At 32.6% G+C, this 16953-nt stretch overlaps 1 protein-coding gene across 1 annotated transcript in view; it reads right to left on the bottom strand.

Annotated features, from left to right (window-relative positions):
* The window catches only part of TMPRSS15 (transmembrane serine protease 15), a 146495-nt gene extending 129957 nt beyond the window's left edge, over window positions 1-16538 (bottom strand). Inside the window, exons 1-5 of the mRNA XM_060099785.1 lie at window positions 16394-16538; window positions 13367-13497; window positions 13029-13096; window positions 7053-7206; window positions 2625-2658 (exon numbers count right to left, since the gene is read on the bottom strand). Of these exons, the coding sequence (XP_059955768.1) occupies window positions 2625-2658; window positions 7053-7206; window positions 13029-13096; window positions 13367-13497; window positions 16394-16538 (532 nt within the window). The remainder of the gene's footprint in view (window positions 1-2624; window positions 2659-7052; window positions 7207-13028; window positions 13097-13366; window positions 13498-16393) is intronic.
* Window positions 16539-16953: the final 415 nt, after the last annotated feature.

Below are 16953 nucleotides of genomic sequence, written 5' to 3'. Positions count from 1 at the left end.
ATGGACTTTGTACCAGCTATCATATAAAAATTCTCTGTGGCAGAATTTATAATATTACTAACGCTCAGGTATATGATGCATGCATTTGCTGATTTTTCTCACACTCTGTCTTCCAGGCATATAAAAAATGAGAATAAAGTTAACATCCCTGAAAGGCATATTCATAATAAATTATTGCTTGGAAACTGCGGTTTTCAAGTTTAATTGTCTCTCTCCCTTCTATAGATTTATAGTATCTTGACATATGAGAGGAATAAATAGAAAGGATGACTGGGGACTCATGGACCCAGTAAAAGAGGGAATGTGATATTTTGCCACCTACTTACCTTATTATAATTTTTTGAAGATTGAGTAAAATAATTCAGTACAGTCTCCAATAATAGGAACGCTTTGGATATGGAGTTTTTTTGGTCAAATAAATGATCAGATTAAAATGAGCATTACTGAATACAGTAATCTTGTCCTAACCTTAGTTTAGTTTTTGAAAAGTGTTTTTTAAAAAAGTATCCAGCTGCTTTTTTTTTTTTGGTCTAAGTCTGAAGGGGGAAAGGAGAAAGGATCTAACATGTGTCCCTCTTTATGCTAGTCATTAATTTGTATCTGTATTATTTCTCTTCTTCACGACCACTCTAAGAAATATACCTAACTCTTTGTCTTTCAGATAATAACTACAAAGTTCAAGCAGACTAGGTAGCTTATCAAAAGTGACATGTACAGCAATTGGTGGAAATGGTTATAGTGGATTCACCCACACACTTTCAATGTTTGAAAATTGTATGTTACTTTTTGGTCTTCATTTTGATTATCAAATGCTTACATAAAGAGTGAAAGGTAGGACTAAATATGTACTGATCTCATTCTTATAGTTTACATGTAAGAAAGGAGATTTCTATTCCACTCCATAGGAGAGAAAAGTACGGGTTGAGTATTACCCTCTTGCTCTCTGTTCCCCATTCTCCATCTCCTTTGGCCAGAAGAAACTGGGCTGTTAGCCAACTTTTGATACTGACCAATATGTCACAAGACCTTTGACCTGTGAGATATTTTGGTCCATAAGACATTTGGTTCATTCCAAAAGGTCCTTAAAATTTGGTCTTATATAAAATGTCCATGAGCATATTTGGTCCATGCCAAATGATTTTGGACAGGACCAAATTATCAAGGACCTTTTTGGTGTGGACAAATTTCTTATGGACCTTTTGGACAAGACATAGTCCTGCAAGGAACTGGTCATATGGTTCAGCCACTTTTTATTAATTAAGTGGGTTTGTCTTTAGGAGAGTAAGGGGGAAAATTTAAGTCCAAGGATTTCTTGCTTTAACACTTTTCCCCCACCCCTAAGTCATTCCACATATTTCTCTTAGGGCATTTTATATACCTAAGAGGTCCTCAATAACTATGGGTTATATGAATCACTCAGTGAATCAGTAAACAGACAGATAAATGGAAAACAGAGCACTGATTTAGATATTTGTTGCTGACTTTTAAAGTTTTAGAAACAAATTTCTCAAAATATATTAAAATTATTTTTTCAGTTTATTTTTAGATTAAAGGAATTAGTCACTATAGATCCTAAAATCATTTTTTGAAAGTGTGTTGAAAGGTGATTTTAGAGGCTGTAAATAGTTTTCTACATTGGATAAGGGACTATGGGCTGAAGAGCAGTTTTATTTTTTAATATGTTGTGCTACTATATGGTTAATACCTACATACAACCCCAGGCAGGCTTATCCTACCATAAAAGACCTCTATAGTTTAGAGGTGGGATGACTTGTTTCATAAAGCATTTTGATTAATGATTCATATATCATTCTGCTTTTCAAACATCACACCAACCATTTTATCCAAGAATTATTGTGTTACTCAGAGATCATTTATAATTTCACAAATGTTCCCTCCTTGTATGTATATAACATTTGATATAAATTCTAATAACATAAAAATGGCAGTATTATTTTTGGAGCTGACGATCCACACATTATTGCCTTTATGGAGTTTACCTAAAGAGATTAGGTTCACATCCAGACCACTTAACATGAAGATTAAGTTAGGGCAAGAGAAGACATTTTGGTTAACCAGCACATAGACAAAGGCACAGTAGACAATTACTAGGAATCCAGAAAAATTGTCACATTACAGATACATACCAGGAGTTGGCACAAGGTAGGCATTTAATGAAAAATTGCTGAATGAATGAATCCAGGCAACTTTGGTACTGGTTTGGCAACCATACCATGTTAAGAGGAGAGAGCAAGCACGTCTCCCTTGCATGCAGAGAGAATAATTAGAGAAAAAAATCCCTCACATCCTATGAAACCTACATCCTTTTTGGCAGACATTTTGATCCTATTGGTGGCATTCTTAGCAAAAGGTAATAACCATGGTTCTAATAGACAAAGGACTGAAGTGAGATCAGATAATCCAGGCCTTGATTGCCTCAAATATATTGCTATATTTTGGTAAAATATTAGGCTAAAAGTATAAAGTTTGATGCTCTAGTTTTCTTATCTATTAAATAAGGGTACTGTTAACTGCTGTGTTATCAGAGAATTCTCAGGAGTCAAAATGAAATATTAACAAAAAGTTTTTTTTTTTTAAATAAGAGAAATAATATTAAAACTGACCTGTAGTTGCCAGAGGACTGCTGGTAGTTAGCTTGTCAGTAAAAATAAATGACATAAAAATAACAATTACATTTTAAAACTGATTATTAGGAATTCCTTCTGTTTAATATTTTACTTGAGAGTTTTAAAAATTACTATGAATTATTAATATTTATTAACTTAAGAATATATCATTTGTATCTGGAGCTAAAAATAAATCTTTTATGTTTTCATTGACTTTTAGAGCTGTAGAGCAGAGGTTTTTAGATGTTCTTACTTTTTAAGTAATGAAGATGATGTTTTTTAATTATCAATAACTAAACATAAGAATTCATTAATGGCTGTAGACTAAAATGTTCTAGATTAATCTGCTATTGTTTGAAATAGGAGCTTGAGTTATGCTTAGAACATGGGCTTTGGAGTCCAGAGGAATTCCTGACTTTGATAATTAATAGCTGTGTGACTCTGGGCACATTCTTTATTACTTATGTATTTTTAAGTAGAACAAATATTACTCTCTACAGAATCATTCAGAGAATTAAATGAGATAATGTTTGTAAAATATGGTACCTGGTCCAAGTAGATAATTCAAACAAACAGATTTTTCAAATATTATAAAATTGGTCATGATTATGGATAACACTAAAAGTAATGTGGTTAGAGTTTTATAACAACTTACACTTTAAATATCATTTTTATATGAATTCGATACTTGTGATGACTTCTAAAATATTTAGAAAATTTTATTATTTACAATTTATGGGAAGCAGATTTTGAGAAGGTGAAATGCCCAGTGATTCTGGTAGTTGACAGACAGGATTAGTGTTCAATTCTTTTGACTTCAATTTGAATAATTTTTCTACAACAGAATGATTTTCCATTTTAAGATAACTCAGGTTAGTTTTTAAATGATTGATAATTTCTCAAAGCACTCTTTTGATAGTCAGTATGATCTTGATAAGACAAAGTGAAGAGGTAGTGACCAATTGTAGTTAGAAACATAGGGTGGAGAAAATGCTGGAATAGAGCAAAGTTAACTTTAAACTTTAGATTGTCCTTTCCAAAGAGTACGATACATTTTGAAAGTTATCATTTCATTATATTTTAAACTCCTTTCCTTCATTTATAGTGACCTTACAAATGTCAGGGTTTCATTTCCAAGGCTGCATGATCAGAGCCATATTTTGAGATCACACACATGCGCACACACAAACACACTCTCACCCATAATATATGCATACATACATATATAGAATTTAAAATATGAAAGGGGCATTGGAAATTCATACCCTTGTATATATAACTAGGCACTATGAACTTTGTAATATTATGAACTATGTTATTCCTAACCAAATGTATGCTTTATACATTTTGATATGAAGACTAAATATCTCATTTAGAAAGAGCCACCAGAAAAAAAATTGAATCCTTGCCTAATGTCATAAAGTTTTATGATCACCAAATTATACATTTTGCAATGCTATAAGTACTGACCTGAAGTTGTTGCAGGACTTATCGTAGAGAAATTCTCCAAAGACGCTGGAATAAAGTAAAGTTGGTTTTAAGTTAGGGCTTAGAGTATAAATATATTACAAAACATCGAGTGCAGTTTGAATATTCATTCAAAGGGCATCTGATCTACCAGAGTTTCCATTTCATCCTTTCTCATCCTGAAAGTTCTTATTTATTTATTTAATTATAATTTGATTGTGATACATTTGATGAATTTCCAGAATCTCTATGTATTCTCTCTATAAATTTACCTATGCAAAATATTTGCTTTATTTTACCCATTTAATAAAGATATCTATTTATTCATCATAATTATATAGAATAATTTATATTTAAGAGAGACAATATAACACACCATATCTTGTCAGACCTAGATCAATGGTTTTGCACTGAAACAAATGGATGCAAAAATAATCTTACACATGATAATACCTACAGGGAACAAAGTACTGTTTAAGTATAAAGTGCTTTTCACATAAAAGATAAAAACTAGCTATTTTCTTCACCCATTAACATGTTTAATATTTTTAAAGATATAATGACAACTATATCAAAAATAAAGAAAACCAAAGCATATCTTATGATCTAATGAATTTGTTTTCATTCAAAACAATATTTATGGTAAGTGGGTTAAGAGGTATGTCCTCTTCTACTAACTAGATTGTTTATTACATTATTTCTTCATTACTGCACTGTCTTCTCTCTAAAAGATCTATAGCAGTTTCATAAATGGTATATGGTAGATTATTGGTGAAGAAGATAAAATAAATTTAATAAGATATTTTCATAAAGAAGATGATATTTTAATTTTCATTGTTTGGTTTGACAGTATGCAATATAAAAATCAAAGGTATCTGTGAAATTATTAACCAATTAAAAAATGTAATAAATTTGAAAATTCACATGATGCAAGTGAATATTAAACTTAAATACCTAAAATTAAACTTCATATTATGTTTATAAATGTGTTTTAATATAGTTCAACAAGTTAAGTGTAACTCCAACTTCTGGATCATATTCTTTAGTTGATGTTGTGATATAGTTTATTGCATTTATGATCCTTATTCTAAGTTAATTCAAAGGATATGGTTTTATTGAATAAATAAATTTTTTAAAACCACAAACTCCCCTCTCCTAAATAGCCCCACCATAGGGAGTCATGAAAATAAGTTTCAGCACACCTGTCAATTCATTTGCCTCAGCAGACCTCCAGAAACTGATGCCTATTCAAATAAAGATAGTAAGATTCCACCTTTCTAGAAGAAAATTGACTATTGAAAAATAATCAACATTGTTTAAAGGCAAAACTATTACAAAGAAACTCTAATATAAGCTCTAAGAGCACAGATATTAGGCTAAGACCCCGTGGGTCAGAATCCTCAATCCATCTCGAAATAGCTAAATTTTCTGTATGTTAGTTGTCTCATCTGTAAAATGGGGGTAGTAAAGACACTGTGCAATAAGATTGGTATGAGGAGTAAATGTGTTGATAGAAAAACCACCTGTTGTAGCTAATAATAGTTAGTAGTAGTTTTCAGCTCATTTGAATCAGACAAAAATCCAAAACAGTCTCTGCTTCAGCAGCTGTGCCAGAGGGGACCAAACCATCAGTAGAAGAAGCACTTAAGAGCTTGAGCTGTCTTCTCACTGAACAGGCATGGCAGGATATAGTAAGGGGCTTAGTGGAAGAGTACTGTGCTTGATGAACCCAGGCTGTAAAGAAAAGCAACTAGAAGTCTGCGATTTTGTATCCACTATAACAAATTTTTTTAAATGCATGTTTTTTTATGTTTCCTTTAAGAGCAAATCTATACTGATATCTCATTCTGAAGCAAAACTATTTGAACTGGCAATAGGTTGTTTGCCTTTATTCCACTTGATGTGGATATATATATATATATATATATATATATATATATATATATATATAGTGTGTGTGTGTGTGTGTGTGTGTGTGTGTGTGTGTGTGTGTGTGTGTGGTATGCGGGCCTCTCACTGTTGTGGCCTCTCCCATTGTGGAGCACAGGCTCCGGACACGCAGGCTTAGCAGCCGTGGCTCACGGGCCCAGCTGCTCCACGGCATGTGGGATCTTCCCGGACCGGGGCACGAACCCATGTCCCCTGCATCAGCAGGCGGACTCAACCACTGCACCACCAGGGAAACCCGGATATTTATATATTGATGAGCTTTCTAACATCTAAAAATTTCTGAATTCTAAAACATATTTAACCTGAAGGTTTACAGATAAGAGATTGTGGATCTGGATGGGCCTGGCAACTTACTATTGTTTTCAACCAAAATAGGACTCTGTATACATGTTTGTTGAATTAAATTGATTGGGAAACAACTAAAATGGAAAATTTAGAATAACTTAACATTGATAGACATTATTGTCTTGATATTATTTTTGATGCTCTATATCTCTTCCCCTTTGATTTATTTTTATCTTAAAATTATTTATCATTTTAAAATAAAGTTTTATTTTTTATAAGTAACTGGGATGAATCAAACTCATAATCCCCTCTTTTTACTTCCTTTCCTTCTTTTAAGTCCTCAGTCAGAGACTGGACTTGCCACTTGACTATGTAATCTAATAATATCTATATGACTATCACAAAGTAATGTGTCACTTTCCAATGCAGGGTTCCTGGAAAGTTAGGGTGTGTTTGGCCAATGGCAAAAGTGTGATCAGACCCACAAACATTTAGGCATGCCAATATTTTCAGAACTTTTTTGATATTTGATATTTTACAAATATTTTCTCACTCATATTTTTCTCCAAAACAGTTTCTCCATATTTTATTTTTCTTATGTAAATGTGTTATCTCAGGCAATAAGACAGGTTTCTAAAGTCCAGGGTCACCCCACTGCTCCCCTGGTACATAGCTAGAATTTTAATTTCATAGCTTAACAATTCAAAGAAATCAAATACAGATACCTGTAATATTAATGCTGTTCACATCAATATGGAAAGTGACCAGTTGGCTGGATTTATTTGCTTCAATGCCTTGAATCATTTCTTCTTTTACCTTTTCATCTGACACCCACTGGGCAAAGAGAAGGTCAAATATAACTATAATGCTGCCATTTCTGCAAAGCAAAAAATGACATAAGAGAAAAAAGTTAGCCTTCTTCAAATTATTTGTGTTCAATTTATGTAAGGTGTCTTTGAAATTCTCCACAGTTATCCCCTTGTTAATCCTTATTACACCTATACAAAGTAGGTCATTTCAAATATTATCTTTATTTCACAGGTGGAAGAAAGAGAAATTAAAAGACAATGTTTCTCCAAGAACACAAAGATATATCCAGAATTAGAATCTGATTTTTCTGAGTCCCACATTAGCACGCTAATCCTTAGGCTAGACCACAGATACTTGTGTCAAATTAAACCAAATCACATGGTATCACGACATTTATTCTCATTTTTCTGTTTGAAAGAATGAAGAATGTGAATTTGTAATTTTTCATAGATGACTTCTAAGTAGGAATAGGTCTAAAGTAGTTTCACTGATTTCAGAGAAACATTTTCTAAATAGTTTATGAAGGCTTGATAGCAAGCTTATAGCAACTAATTTATATCTACTTTTTCTTCTACATTCTTAATATAAAATAAATGAAATATGCCCTGATTTAGAAGGGTAGAAAGAAGACAAGCATAAGTGGATTATTGGGAATTTGTGGGATTTTCTGTCTCATGGTCAAGGGTTGGGATTATCTTGCCTACTCGTCTCTGACCATAACATTAGAGTTCAATTACATGACCCAAGTCATCTTCTCTTTTACTTCATTGCCTTCTCTGAAACATGCATTTTCAAAGTTTTCTTCACTGGCGATTTGTTTACAGTTTAAAGAATCATAAAAATGAATAAATTTTGGACCCACTAGAAGTACTGGAGAGATTTTTGCTCTTCTGTCTACATTTCTACTTTGCTACTGTGCTTTTAGGATACAACTGCTAGGGAAACAAACTCTAGCTCTGGTCTTCATTCTGTCTCCCTCAGTAAGCTGGGGTTACACAGGGTTTACTTGGACCCTTAAGAGGCAGACTAAGGAGAACCAAATTTTGCATGATATGTTTGCTGGTTCTGAAATTTACACATTTACATTCATATCCTTGTGATATCTTTAAGTTAATGAGTTTCTTGAAGGACTTCATCAACTCCTGAAGAGTTCTTTATGTATCTGTATGTATATATGTCTTGATAAAACCTATAATAAAAGTTTTTTTTTCCAAGACTATATACAGGATAAAAATGTTCCTGAAAGATCACAGCAGATCAGCATTTCCTCTCGGTAGGATATTCCTTTTTGGTTTCTGTGCTATTATTCAGGTTCATCGTTTAGCAGAAGTGATTCCTTTCTATGTAGCTAGCTTTTCATGATTGACGTGAATAAGATACTCTGATCAATAATTGCACATTTCACCTCTATTAAATATATTATTTTAAAAATGTTAGAATGTTTAACTTTCCAATCATCTGATTAAATCAGAGTATCCAAATCTTGTAAATGGCAAAGCTCCTTAGTAACTATTTAGATCCAGGTTCCCCAAATTTACCCACACATGGAATCACTGCTGTCCTTGATAAAAATAGATTTCATCACAGACACTGTTTTTATCCATTCTTCCACACTTGTTAATTTTTCCATGCTGGGTGGTCTCTAATTTTGTTTGAGAATAACTCTCCATTTTCTCATGGCTTCTCCAACCATTCCTCATGTCAATGATAGTTTTATTCATGGGCATATGACGAGGCCCTGGTCAATGAAACATGAGGGGATGCTGATCGTAAACTTCTTGAAAACTTCTCTATATTTCATCAGATAAAGGTTCATAGTGGACTACTACTCTTCTTTGTTGAATGTTATTATATCTATATGTGATTGCTGGAACTGTCACATCTATCTTGGGACCATGAGGCAAGCTATGACTGACAAGCTAAAGATAGTACAATAAAACAATGAAACCACCTAAATTCTTGATTATGTCTCTGTCATTGTTCCACTGAATTAACCTCTGCTGAAACCTCCAAATTTCTTGTGATGTCAGATGATAAATTCTTGTTGTTTAAGGCACTTTTAGTCACGTGTTCGGTTAATTTCAATTAAAAAAATCTTAACTGGCATACAACTCTCAGGCCTCATCCGTATTTATTTAAACAGATGCTCAAGAAAAGGGAGATGACTCTATTTTTGCATCTGATGCTGGCCAACATTGCAATTTTATAAATAGGGAGAATGAGACTCAGAGTAATATAGGTAACCTTGCCTAGAGTTATACAGCTTATTAATATCAGAGAGAGAGAGTAATAAAACCCAGAACCTCTGTTTCCCAGATATGTTTTGCTCTAGTTCCCATCCCCACCCCACATACCACTGCTATCAACACCATTATGAACTATTTGTCAATAGGAAAGACAATACAACATATTTGCCTAGATGCAGATCCAGGTTTTTATTATCTTGCATTGTTACCAGAACTTTATACCTAAAAAGATGCAGAAAATAGCTAGTTGGAATTTGGGGGGAGAATGGATATTTTATTGCTGCCACACTTTGAGAGATAGAAGCTTCCCTCTTCCTGTCCCTTTCCCTTTCTCCCTCTTCCTCCTCTGCCAACTGTTCTTCTTTTTCTTCTCGTTTTCCCTCATCCTCCATCTCTTCTTCCTCCCCTGCCTCCTCCTTTTCATTGTCTCCTTAACCAACCTCACCCCCCAAAATTTTTAAATGGACAGAGTTCAATATGGTAAAAATAAAGTGAGAGTGAACAAAGTCCATTAGTTTCTCTGTCTTCAATTTCTAATCTTTACCTCCTTGGTTGCACAGCAGATAGCTTTAATTCTGATTAAATCGGATTTTTCTCTTTGTGTAACTTTCACATATTAAGTTTGACCACTTGCTTTTATTTTATTTGAGTTAGGGAGTAAAAGAGGTAAGGTAATTTTGGTAGAGAACATACAAATCTGGAATTTTCTTTCACCGAGTTGAAAGTAACTGGATAAGTTCATCCTCAGGCATAAAACATCTTCGTATGAAAGATGTGTTTTCTTAGTTGTGAATTATACATTTCATTTAATAATTTATACTTTGTAAGGACAGGAGTGACCGATCCTATATCCACATACAGTTGTATTCTTTAAAATTTGTTTCTTATTCAGAGTAAATGTTGAGATAAGAGAGATATACAGTAGAAATCAGGAAAACCATAATAAACGTTTGTGTTTCATGTAATAAGAAAGCTAAATCTGTTATATTAGTAGTTTAGTAATGATCTCTATCACTGCTGTGAAATTGAATTTATTTATTAAGGTAATGCGAATTCTTCCTTTAGAAAAAAAAAAAAAGAAACAATGGCCATTTTCATTTCAAAGTACTGTTCCAGTAGAATATCTGAGTCTGTTTTTTTTTTTTAACAGATAAATCCTATCATTATACAGAGAGCCTGTGTGCAATAAATCAAATGTTTCTTATCTCTTATTTTCCTTAATGATACTGATAACCTCTAGGGTTGCTGAGTAAACAAAAGTCTTTCCTTTCCTAACTTAATGACTTATCTGTGCTCAAAGGGCAAAATAGGCTTCATATTGCCATAAAGTGTAAACAGCACTTTATTAGAAGAATCAACCCCTGAATGCTCTTTGAGTCAAAGTGCTTTCCACAAAGCAGAATAATAGAAAGTGTTCCCAGATGAGGGTAAACCATTTGCTTGTCCTGTAGAGTGACTCTACACACACACACACACACACACACACACACATACACACACAACTTAGCAGGGGGAGCAAGATTTGACATTAAATAATATTTTTAAAAGGAAGAAGTGATAGATTAATGACTAAGTTTAGTATTCTGAGTGCTATAACTTGACCATGTACACATACATGGGGTGTGTATTTCAGTAAAATCAGTAACAAAAAAGGAAATAGACATTTTAAAGGATTTTTAGATGTATTTTTAACAGTTGGTGTGGCTATTGTTAGTTAGTTGAGAAGTCAGTTATTTCTGTGTCTTGATTTTATCAATTGGAGTTTAAGGTGAAAATAATTTACAAAGGTAATTAGGAGTCTGTCAATTTTTTCTATAAGTGGAATATGTCATTTTAAGTGTGATTATTTAAAGTAAACCTAAATGTTTGCTTGTTACTTTCTTTCCTGCTTCTGAATTTCTTTTCTCATCCTTTTTTTCTCTGTCTCCCAAAGTACCTACCTGTAATTTATCTTACAGACATTTTCATGAAATTCCTTTGCATTGCATCTTTTAAAAACTCACTTCTGATTTAAAAGTAGTTCAGCTACAACGAGGTGAAAGTCTCTTTACACTGATGAAGTGTATTATTTGAGAATTGTTATAAAATATGTATCAAGATTTAGGAACTATATTAGCCTCCTAGGTAGTTTAAAGGAAGGGAAAGAAATAATTCCTTAGCTCAAATAATTTGCAGTTTCACATATAGTGATTTTACTATCTAAAGAAACATAAGTTTACTTAATAAATATCAAAGAAAATGGTTGGGTTTTGATAAATCCCCAGACCTTATATAAAAGTCTATATTCAGCAAATTTTCCCAATCTAGTAAAAACAAAGTTATCCAGCATGTTGTAAACAAGAGAAGACAAAGGGTTCCATTTGCAAAACTATCCTAATAATCTCTGCACTAGATACCATGCTTTGCATGGATTTCACTGGTTAGAGCCTGAGGAAGGCGAGGAAGGACGAGAGTTACCTCTCCTTAAGCAATGCTTTAGTTCTAAAACCTTTAAGAACTAAATTTGAATTGAAAATTTAATGCAGATCTCCAAACTCAATCCTCTCCAAAACTGGAAAAGAGAAATTGGTTCCACTCATTCCAAAGCAGAGAAATAAAGTGAAATAAAATCTTTCATGAATTGTTTTACCTTCACAGATAAATACTGAATAAATATTTTAAAAGAGCACTTTGAGGAAAGCACACAAACAAAAAAGTAATAATAATAACCTTTCCTGAGAGTCCACCTGTGTCATTATAGCCCTGAAATTAAGCCATGAAAGAGGCTATCAGAGATCATAAGCCCTGGAAAACAGGAGTCGAAACCTCTGTGTTGTGGATAGGAATGAAGCCAGTAGATGGAGGTAGGGTTGACTGGCTACTGAGACTAAGATCTCATGAATATGCAGTGGGATAAAGAATAATAAATATAGATAGATAAGTAGGTGAGAAAGAAAGAAACGGAGTTCTAATTTTTTTTTTTTTTTGGTATAAAATGAAGCTTTGTGCTTTTTTTCATGATGGCTTCCACTAAGTGGATACGTTTTGTTCCAACAAGAAATGGTAGGCCTAAAGTTTCCTTCTGCCCATTAACTAATTCTGTCATTGTTTTTCTAAACATAATCTCTTTTCCTTTGACTTGACCTCCCTACCTCTATTCGGTCATTGAGAACTAAGAACTCTTTTACTAATGTCAGGACTTTTGTGAAAACCATGTACCAAGTATCTTTGGTGCCAGGCTTTCAGGTTCAATTGTTTCTGATCTGAGATAGGAGAATAGTCTTTCTATAAAGTGAGGCTCACTGCATTCTCCAATGACTTGGAGTACCATATGCCTTCTATTTGATATAGGTTAAATGTCAAGAATCCTAGGCATCTGCATAAAGTCAACCTCAGCCTTCTCCATGTGTCTCTGAAAGATTTTGCACTTAAGAGAGAGAAACATGTTAATATGAGGTAAATTATCTAGCATTATTATTATTTGTTACAAATATAAAAATTTATACTATGCCACTTTTCTCAATCCTCCTGGAAAATGTTGAAAATTTAAAATGTTCCATTTTCTCCTAAAAATAGTGACAATCTTTTACAAATATTAGCAAAAAGATCACTATTTTGTGATCCTGTGCTTTCTATCTATAGAAAAATTTTGATCTATACTTACTCAAATTGTAAAACTCTTGAGTTTTTATATTCATTTTTCAGATTACTTGATTGGAAGATATCATCTATCTAAAAAAAGAAAAGGTTAAGAAAAGACATATTAAATTTAAGATTTTGTTTAAAATTTTAAACAAAGTAATCTTTATATTCTACTTAGAACTGTATTGGGGTGATTTCCTTCTCTGTGATGATGGGTCTCATACATGTAAGTATCCTGAGCATATTACATTTATTGACTAATTTTTTTCAAAGAGAACAAGATCTATGTATCTTTTGGCAAGTGGTTAGCGAAACTATGTTATGAAATTTTAAACTAGTTGAGGAGAGAAGGTCTCCTACCATTTGCTGAATGTCAAAAGCAAGAACTTTGAAATCCACTGAGAGTTTGTCTTGCAAATTAGGATTATATGTAACTCCGGATGTTATTGTCAATGTCCCTCTGGCTTCATGACTTTCTCCAAATGCTGCATCTAGATGAATTAATAAGAAACAAAACGCTGAAAATGTGAATAATGATTAAGAGAAAATATACACATTCCAGTTAAGACATAGAAGTAAAGTTCTTGCTTAATGTGCTGGCCCTGGAGTTCTTGTTTTTTTTCTTTGCAGTCTTCGTGTTTCATCATCAGCTGTTTGTTATTTTTTAACTTATATTTTTAGCTACCTAGTTGTTTTAAAAGATTGAAAATTAAACTTCTTCTTCTCTATCCTATTATTGTTTTTTTTTTCTTTTCTATGAAGTCTAACCAACTCTCCAAGCTTCCAAGTTTTGTTTGGTTTTTGTTTGTTTGTCATTGAGATTTCTGTTGGAAGATACAGGGATGATCACCTTCCACCAATTATGGGAACTGATTCAGGAAAACATAGTGAGAAGTGGACCATTAAAAGTTTTGTAGTTACTTTCAGATACTTCTTGTACACCTAGCATCAAGGGACACTGCTCATTTACTACATGTAGATTGCTGTGAAGATTTCAGTGTGTGTATTACTTTGTAGCATAGTTTTGAAACTACTTTTTTCATTCTAATAATTATAAAATTGACATGTATGACCTTTTATCATTAGATGGAGACTGTCATTACTGGAGAAGTTATTGAGAATGCTGCAGAAAATTTATTATCTCAATATGAAAAAATATAAGAAAAAAGCTAACAAACTGAATACAAACATGGGAAATAAAATGTGCCACTAAGGCCAGTACAATCCCATTATGAGATTATTTTCTTTGCATATATATTTATATTTGAAATGAATCGCTACAGGTGAAACTCACACAATGATGAAATCATTAGTAAATGTAATAATAATGATACATTGACCTGGTATGAGAAGATGTTATTTCTTCTTTCCCCAGATGGGGAAATTTGGGCTTAGATTTACTAGAAAATTTCTCAATGTGATAAAAGTGACAGATCTGGAATTTAGACAAAGGATTGACTAACTTCAGAACCCAAGATCTGTCATATATTGACACAAATCTCCTAGTCCAGAAGGAACTGTAGAATTAATACTTTAAACAATAAACTTGCACTTTGTCTATACAGTTATCATTGCATAATTGATGTAATATATTATTAATACTATTTCATTTGTTTTTTAAGCATTCAAAATAACATTTAGATTTGCATATTTAAAAGTGAAAAGCAAGGAAAGACTGAGGAACTGTCATGGATTGGAGGAGACTAAGGAAACATGATAACTAAACCCAGTGTTGGAATCTGCACTGGATCCTGAACAGGTAAAGACATTAATGGGAAAACTGGTGAAAGTTGAATAAAGTGTTTGGTTCAGTTAATAACATTGTAACAATGTTAATTTCTTGGTTGTGACCATTGTACTATGTGTGTACTAGATATTGACATTAGGGGAAGCTGAATGAATGTCTACAATTTTTGCAACTTTTTAAAAGTCTACAATGGTTTCCAATAAAAAGTGTTAAAAGTATATTAAAGTAAAAGTATGTACTGAAAGTAGAATGTCTTATATCCTCTAGTGTTCTATTATTGCCTTATCTCAAATCCCTTCTTATATTCAGTTGTTCACAATTAAATCATATTAACATTTATAAATATTTATTTTTTATTTTTCTGGTAAAATAACTAACTTTTGTATTTTTATTGAGCATCAAGGCTTCCAATAGACTTCCAAATAATTACATATCCTTGAAGTTATTCACAGAATTTAAGTAAGACCAAAGCAGTCTCTTTTCTAAAAGTCTCAGTGAATTTCTATAATTTATTAAATTGTTCTTATAATTACATAAAATATCACAAGCCTTCTTTCTCTTTAAAGTATATTCCTGTATGTAGCTATAGTAGTTAAATAAGCCAAAAATTATACTGGAATTATTTTATAAAACTATAAATCATATTTATTACATTCTAATTTACTTATTTACTAAGGGAAAAAAACTAACTCAAAGGCTGAGAATTTTATTTTCTTGGTAAAACTAAAATCACTCACATATAAAAGGTTTTGCTCTGAGAGTTTTCAGAAGGAATTAATATGCTTGTACATAATTCATCATTTAAAAAATGTGAAAATGTTCTCAGAAAAAATAAATCCAATACTCAAGTTTCTGCTATGCTGCCATTAAAAAAATTATCTTAGAAATGAATAAATGGTAAAGAAGAGCACAAGTTCTGAAGTTGGACTGTCTAGTTTGCACCACCTGGCAGTGTTGCAAATAAGTAAGTTACCTAAATTCTCTGTCTCTGATTTTTCACCTATAAAATGAGGGTAACAATAACAAATAACTCATAGGTTTGTTGTAACAAGATAATACAAATGGAGAGTTTTTAAAAGCAGTTGTTACAGGTAATTTAGCTCTAAATAAGAATTACCTTTTCTTTTTCTTTTTCTGTCAATGACAGATTGCTACTCAGGCAACTTGAGATCTTTATAAATCCACAATTACATTCAAGTGGCCTTATACTGTTGCAATTCAAATTGTTGTACTAATAAGAGAATAATGATATAATTATCTAGAAATAACAATATTTTTTCTTTAACTTGGCCTATTTATCCGCTTCTATGGTCAACAGTGTTTGAATAGGTTTATGACTTAAATTCTATCAGAATAGACCCACAGGCTATGAACCTACTTTGTTATATGTTGGAACTGAGAACATTATCATTTTTTCTTTTAAAAACTTAGTCTCATGTTTGAATTCTGAATTAAAATCCAAATTATATACCATGTTAAAAAATTCTATGAAGTAAACTACGGTGAAGCATCTGGATGCAATATAAATACCTTGCCATGAAAGCACAGCAATGCATACAACATGCTGGCAGGATTCTGGAGATTGAAGTGTATACATTCATCTGAGAGCACTTTTCTGTAGCCAAGTCTATGTGACTCACCTCTTTCTGATCCCTCGATTGACAGCCAGGTCACTGCAATTAATCCAGCACAGATCACCACCAATATGGCAAAGAGAGCTGCAAACATAACTTCATAGGTGCTGAGAGAACGGCGCCTTGAGGGTACACTTCGCTTTGAGCCCATGTTTGGTTTTTGAAGGTTTGCTACTCTAAGGGCTCTGAGAGAGCATAGAAGCTTCACCAAATGGAGAGCACAAGCTCTCAAGTTTTCCAAGAAGGCTTGTCAAACAAGTCTACACTAGTCTTACTAGTCAGTGTAAATGAGTTGTGTATGTCTCTTTGGCAACATTATGTCTCTATACATTAAGTAGCTTTAAAAGTGCAGTTAATGTTTAAAAAGATATTAGTGAGTACAGAGAAGCTTAGAGTTGTAAATGTTAATCACCTGAACAGGCCAGCTGTCAGCGTGAATGATATTAACTGCATGTTGTAAACAAAAATGATACTTTATCATTTAGAGAACTGGTAGAAGAAATATGAAATTCATGGTAGTCAAATTAATCATTGGGCACATGCACATGACATTTGTAAAGAGTCCC

This window comes from Mesoplodon densirostris, chromosome 5 (genome assembly GCF_025265405.1).
Source record: "Mesoplodon densirostris isolate mMesDen1 chromosome 5, mMesDen1 primary haplotype, whole genome shotgun sequence".
Classification (NCBI taxonomy): Eukaryota; Metazoa; Chordata; class Mammalia; order Artiodactyla; family Ziphiidae; genus Mesoplodon; species Mesoplodon densirostris.
The sequence above is the reverse complement of the archived record's forward strand: the minus strand, read 5'-3'. Positions and strand labels throughout refer to the sequence as shown.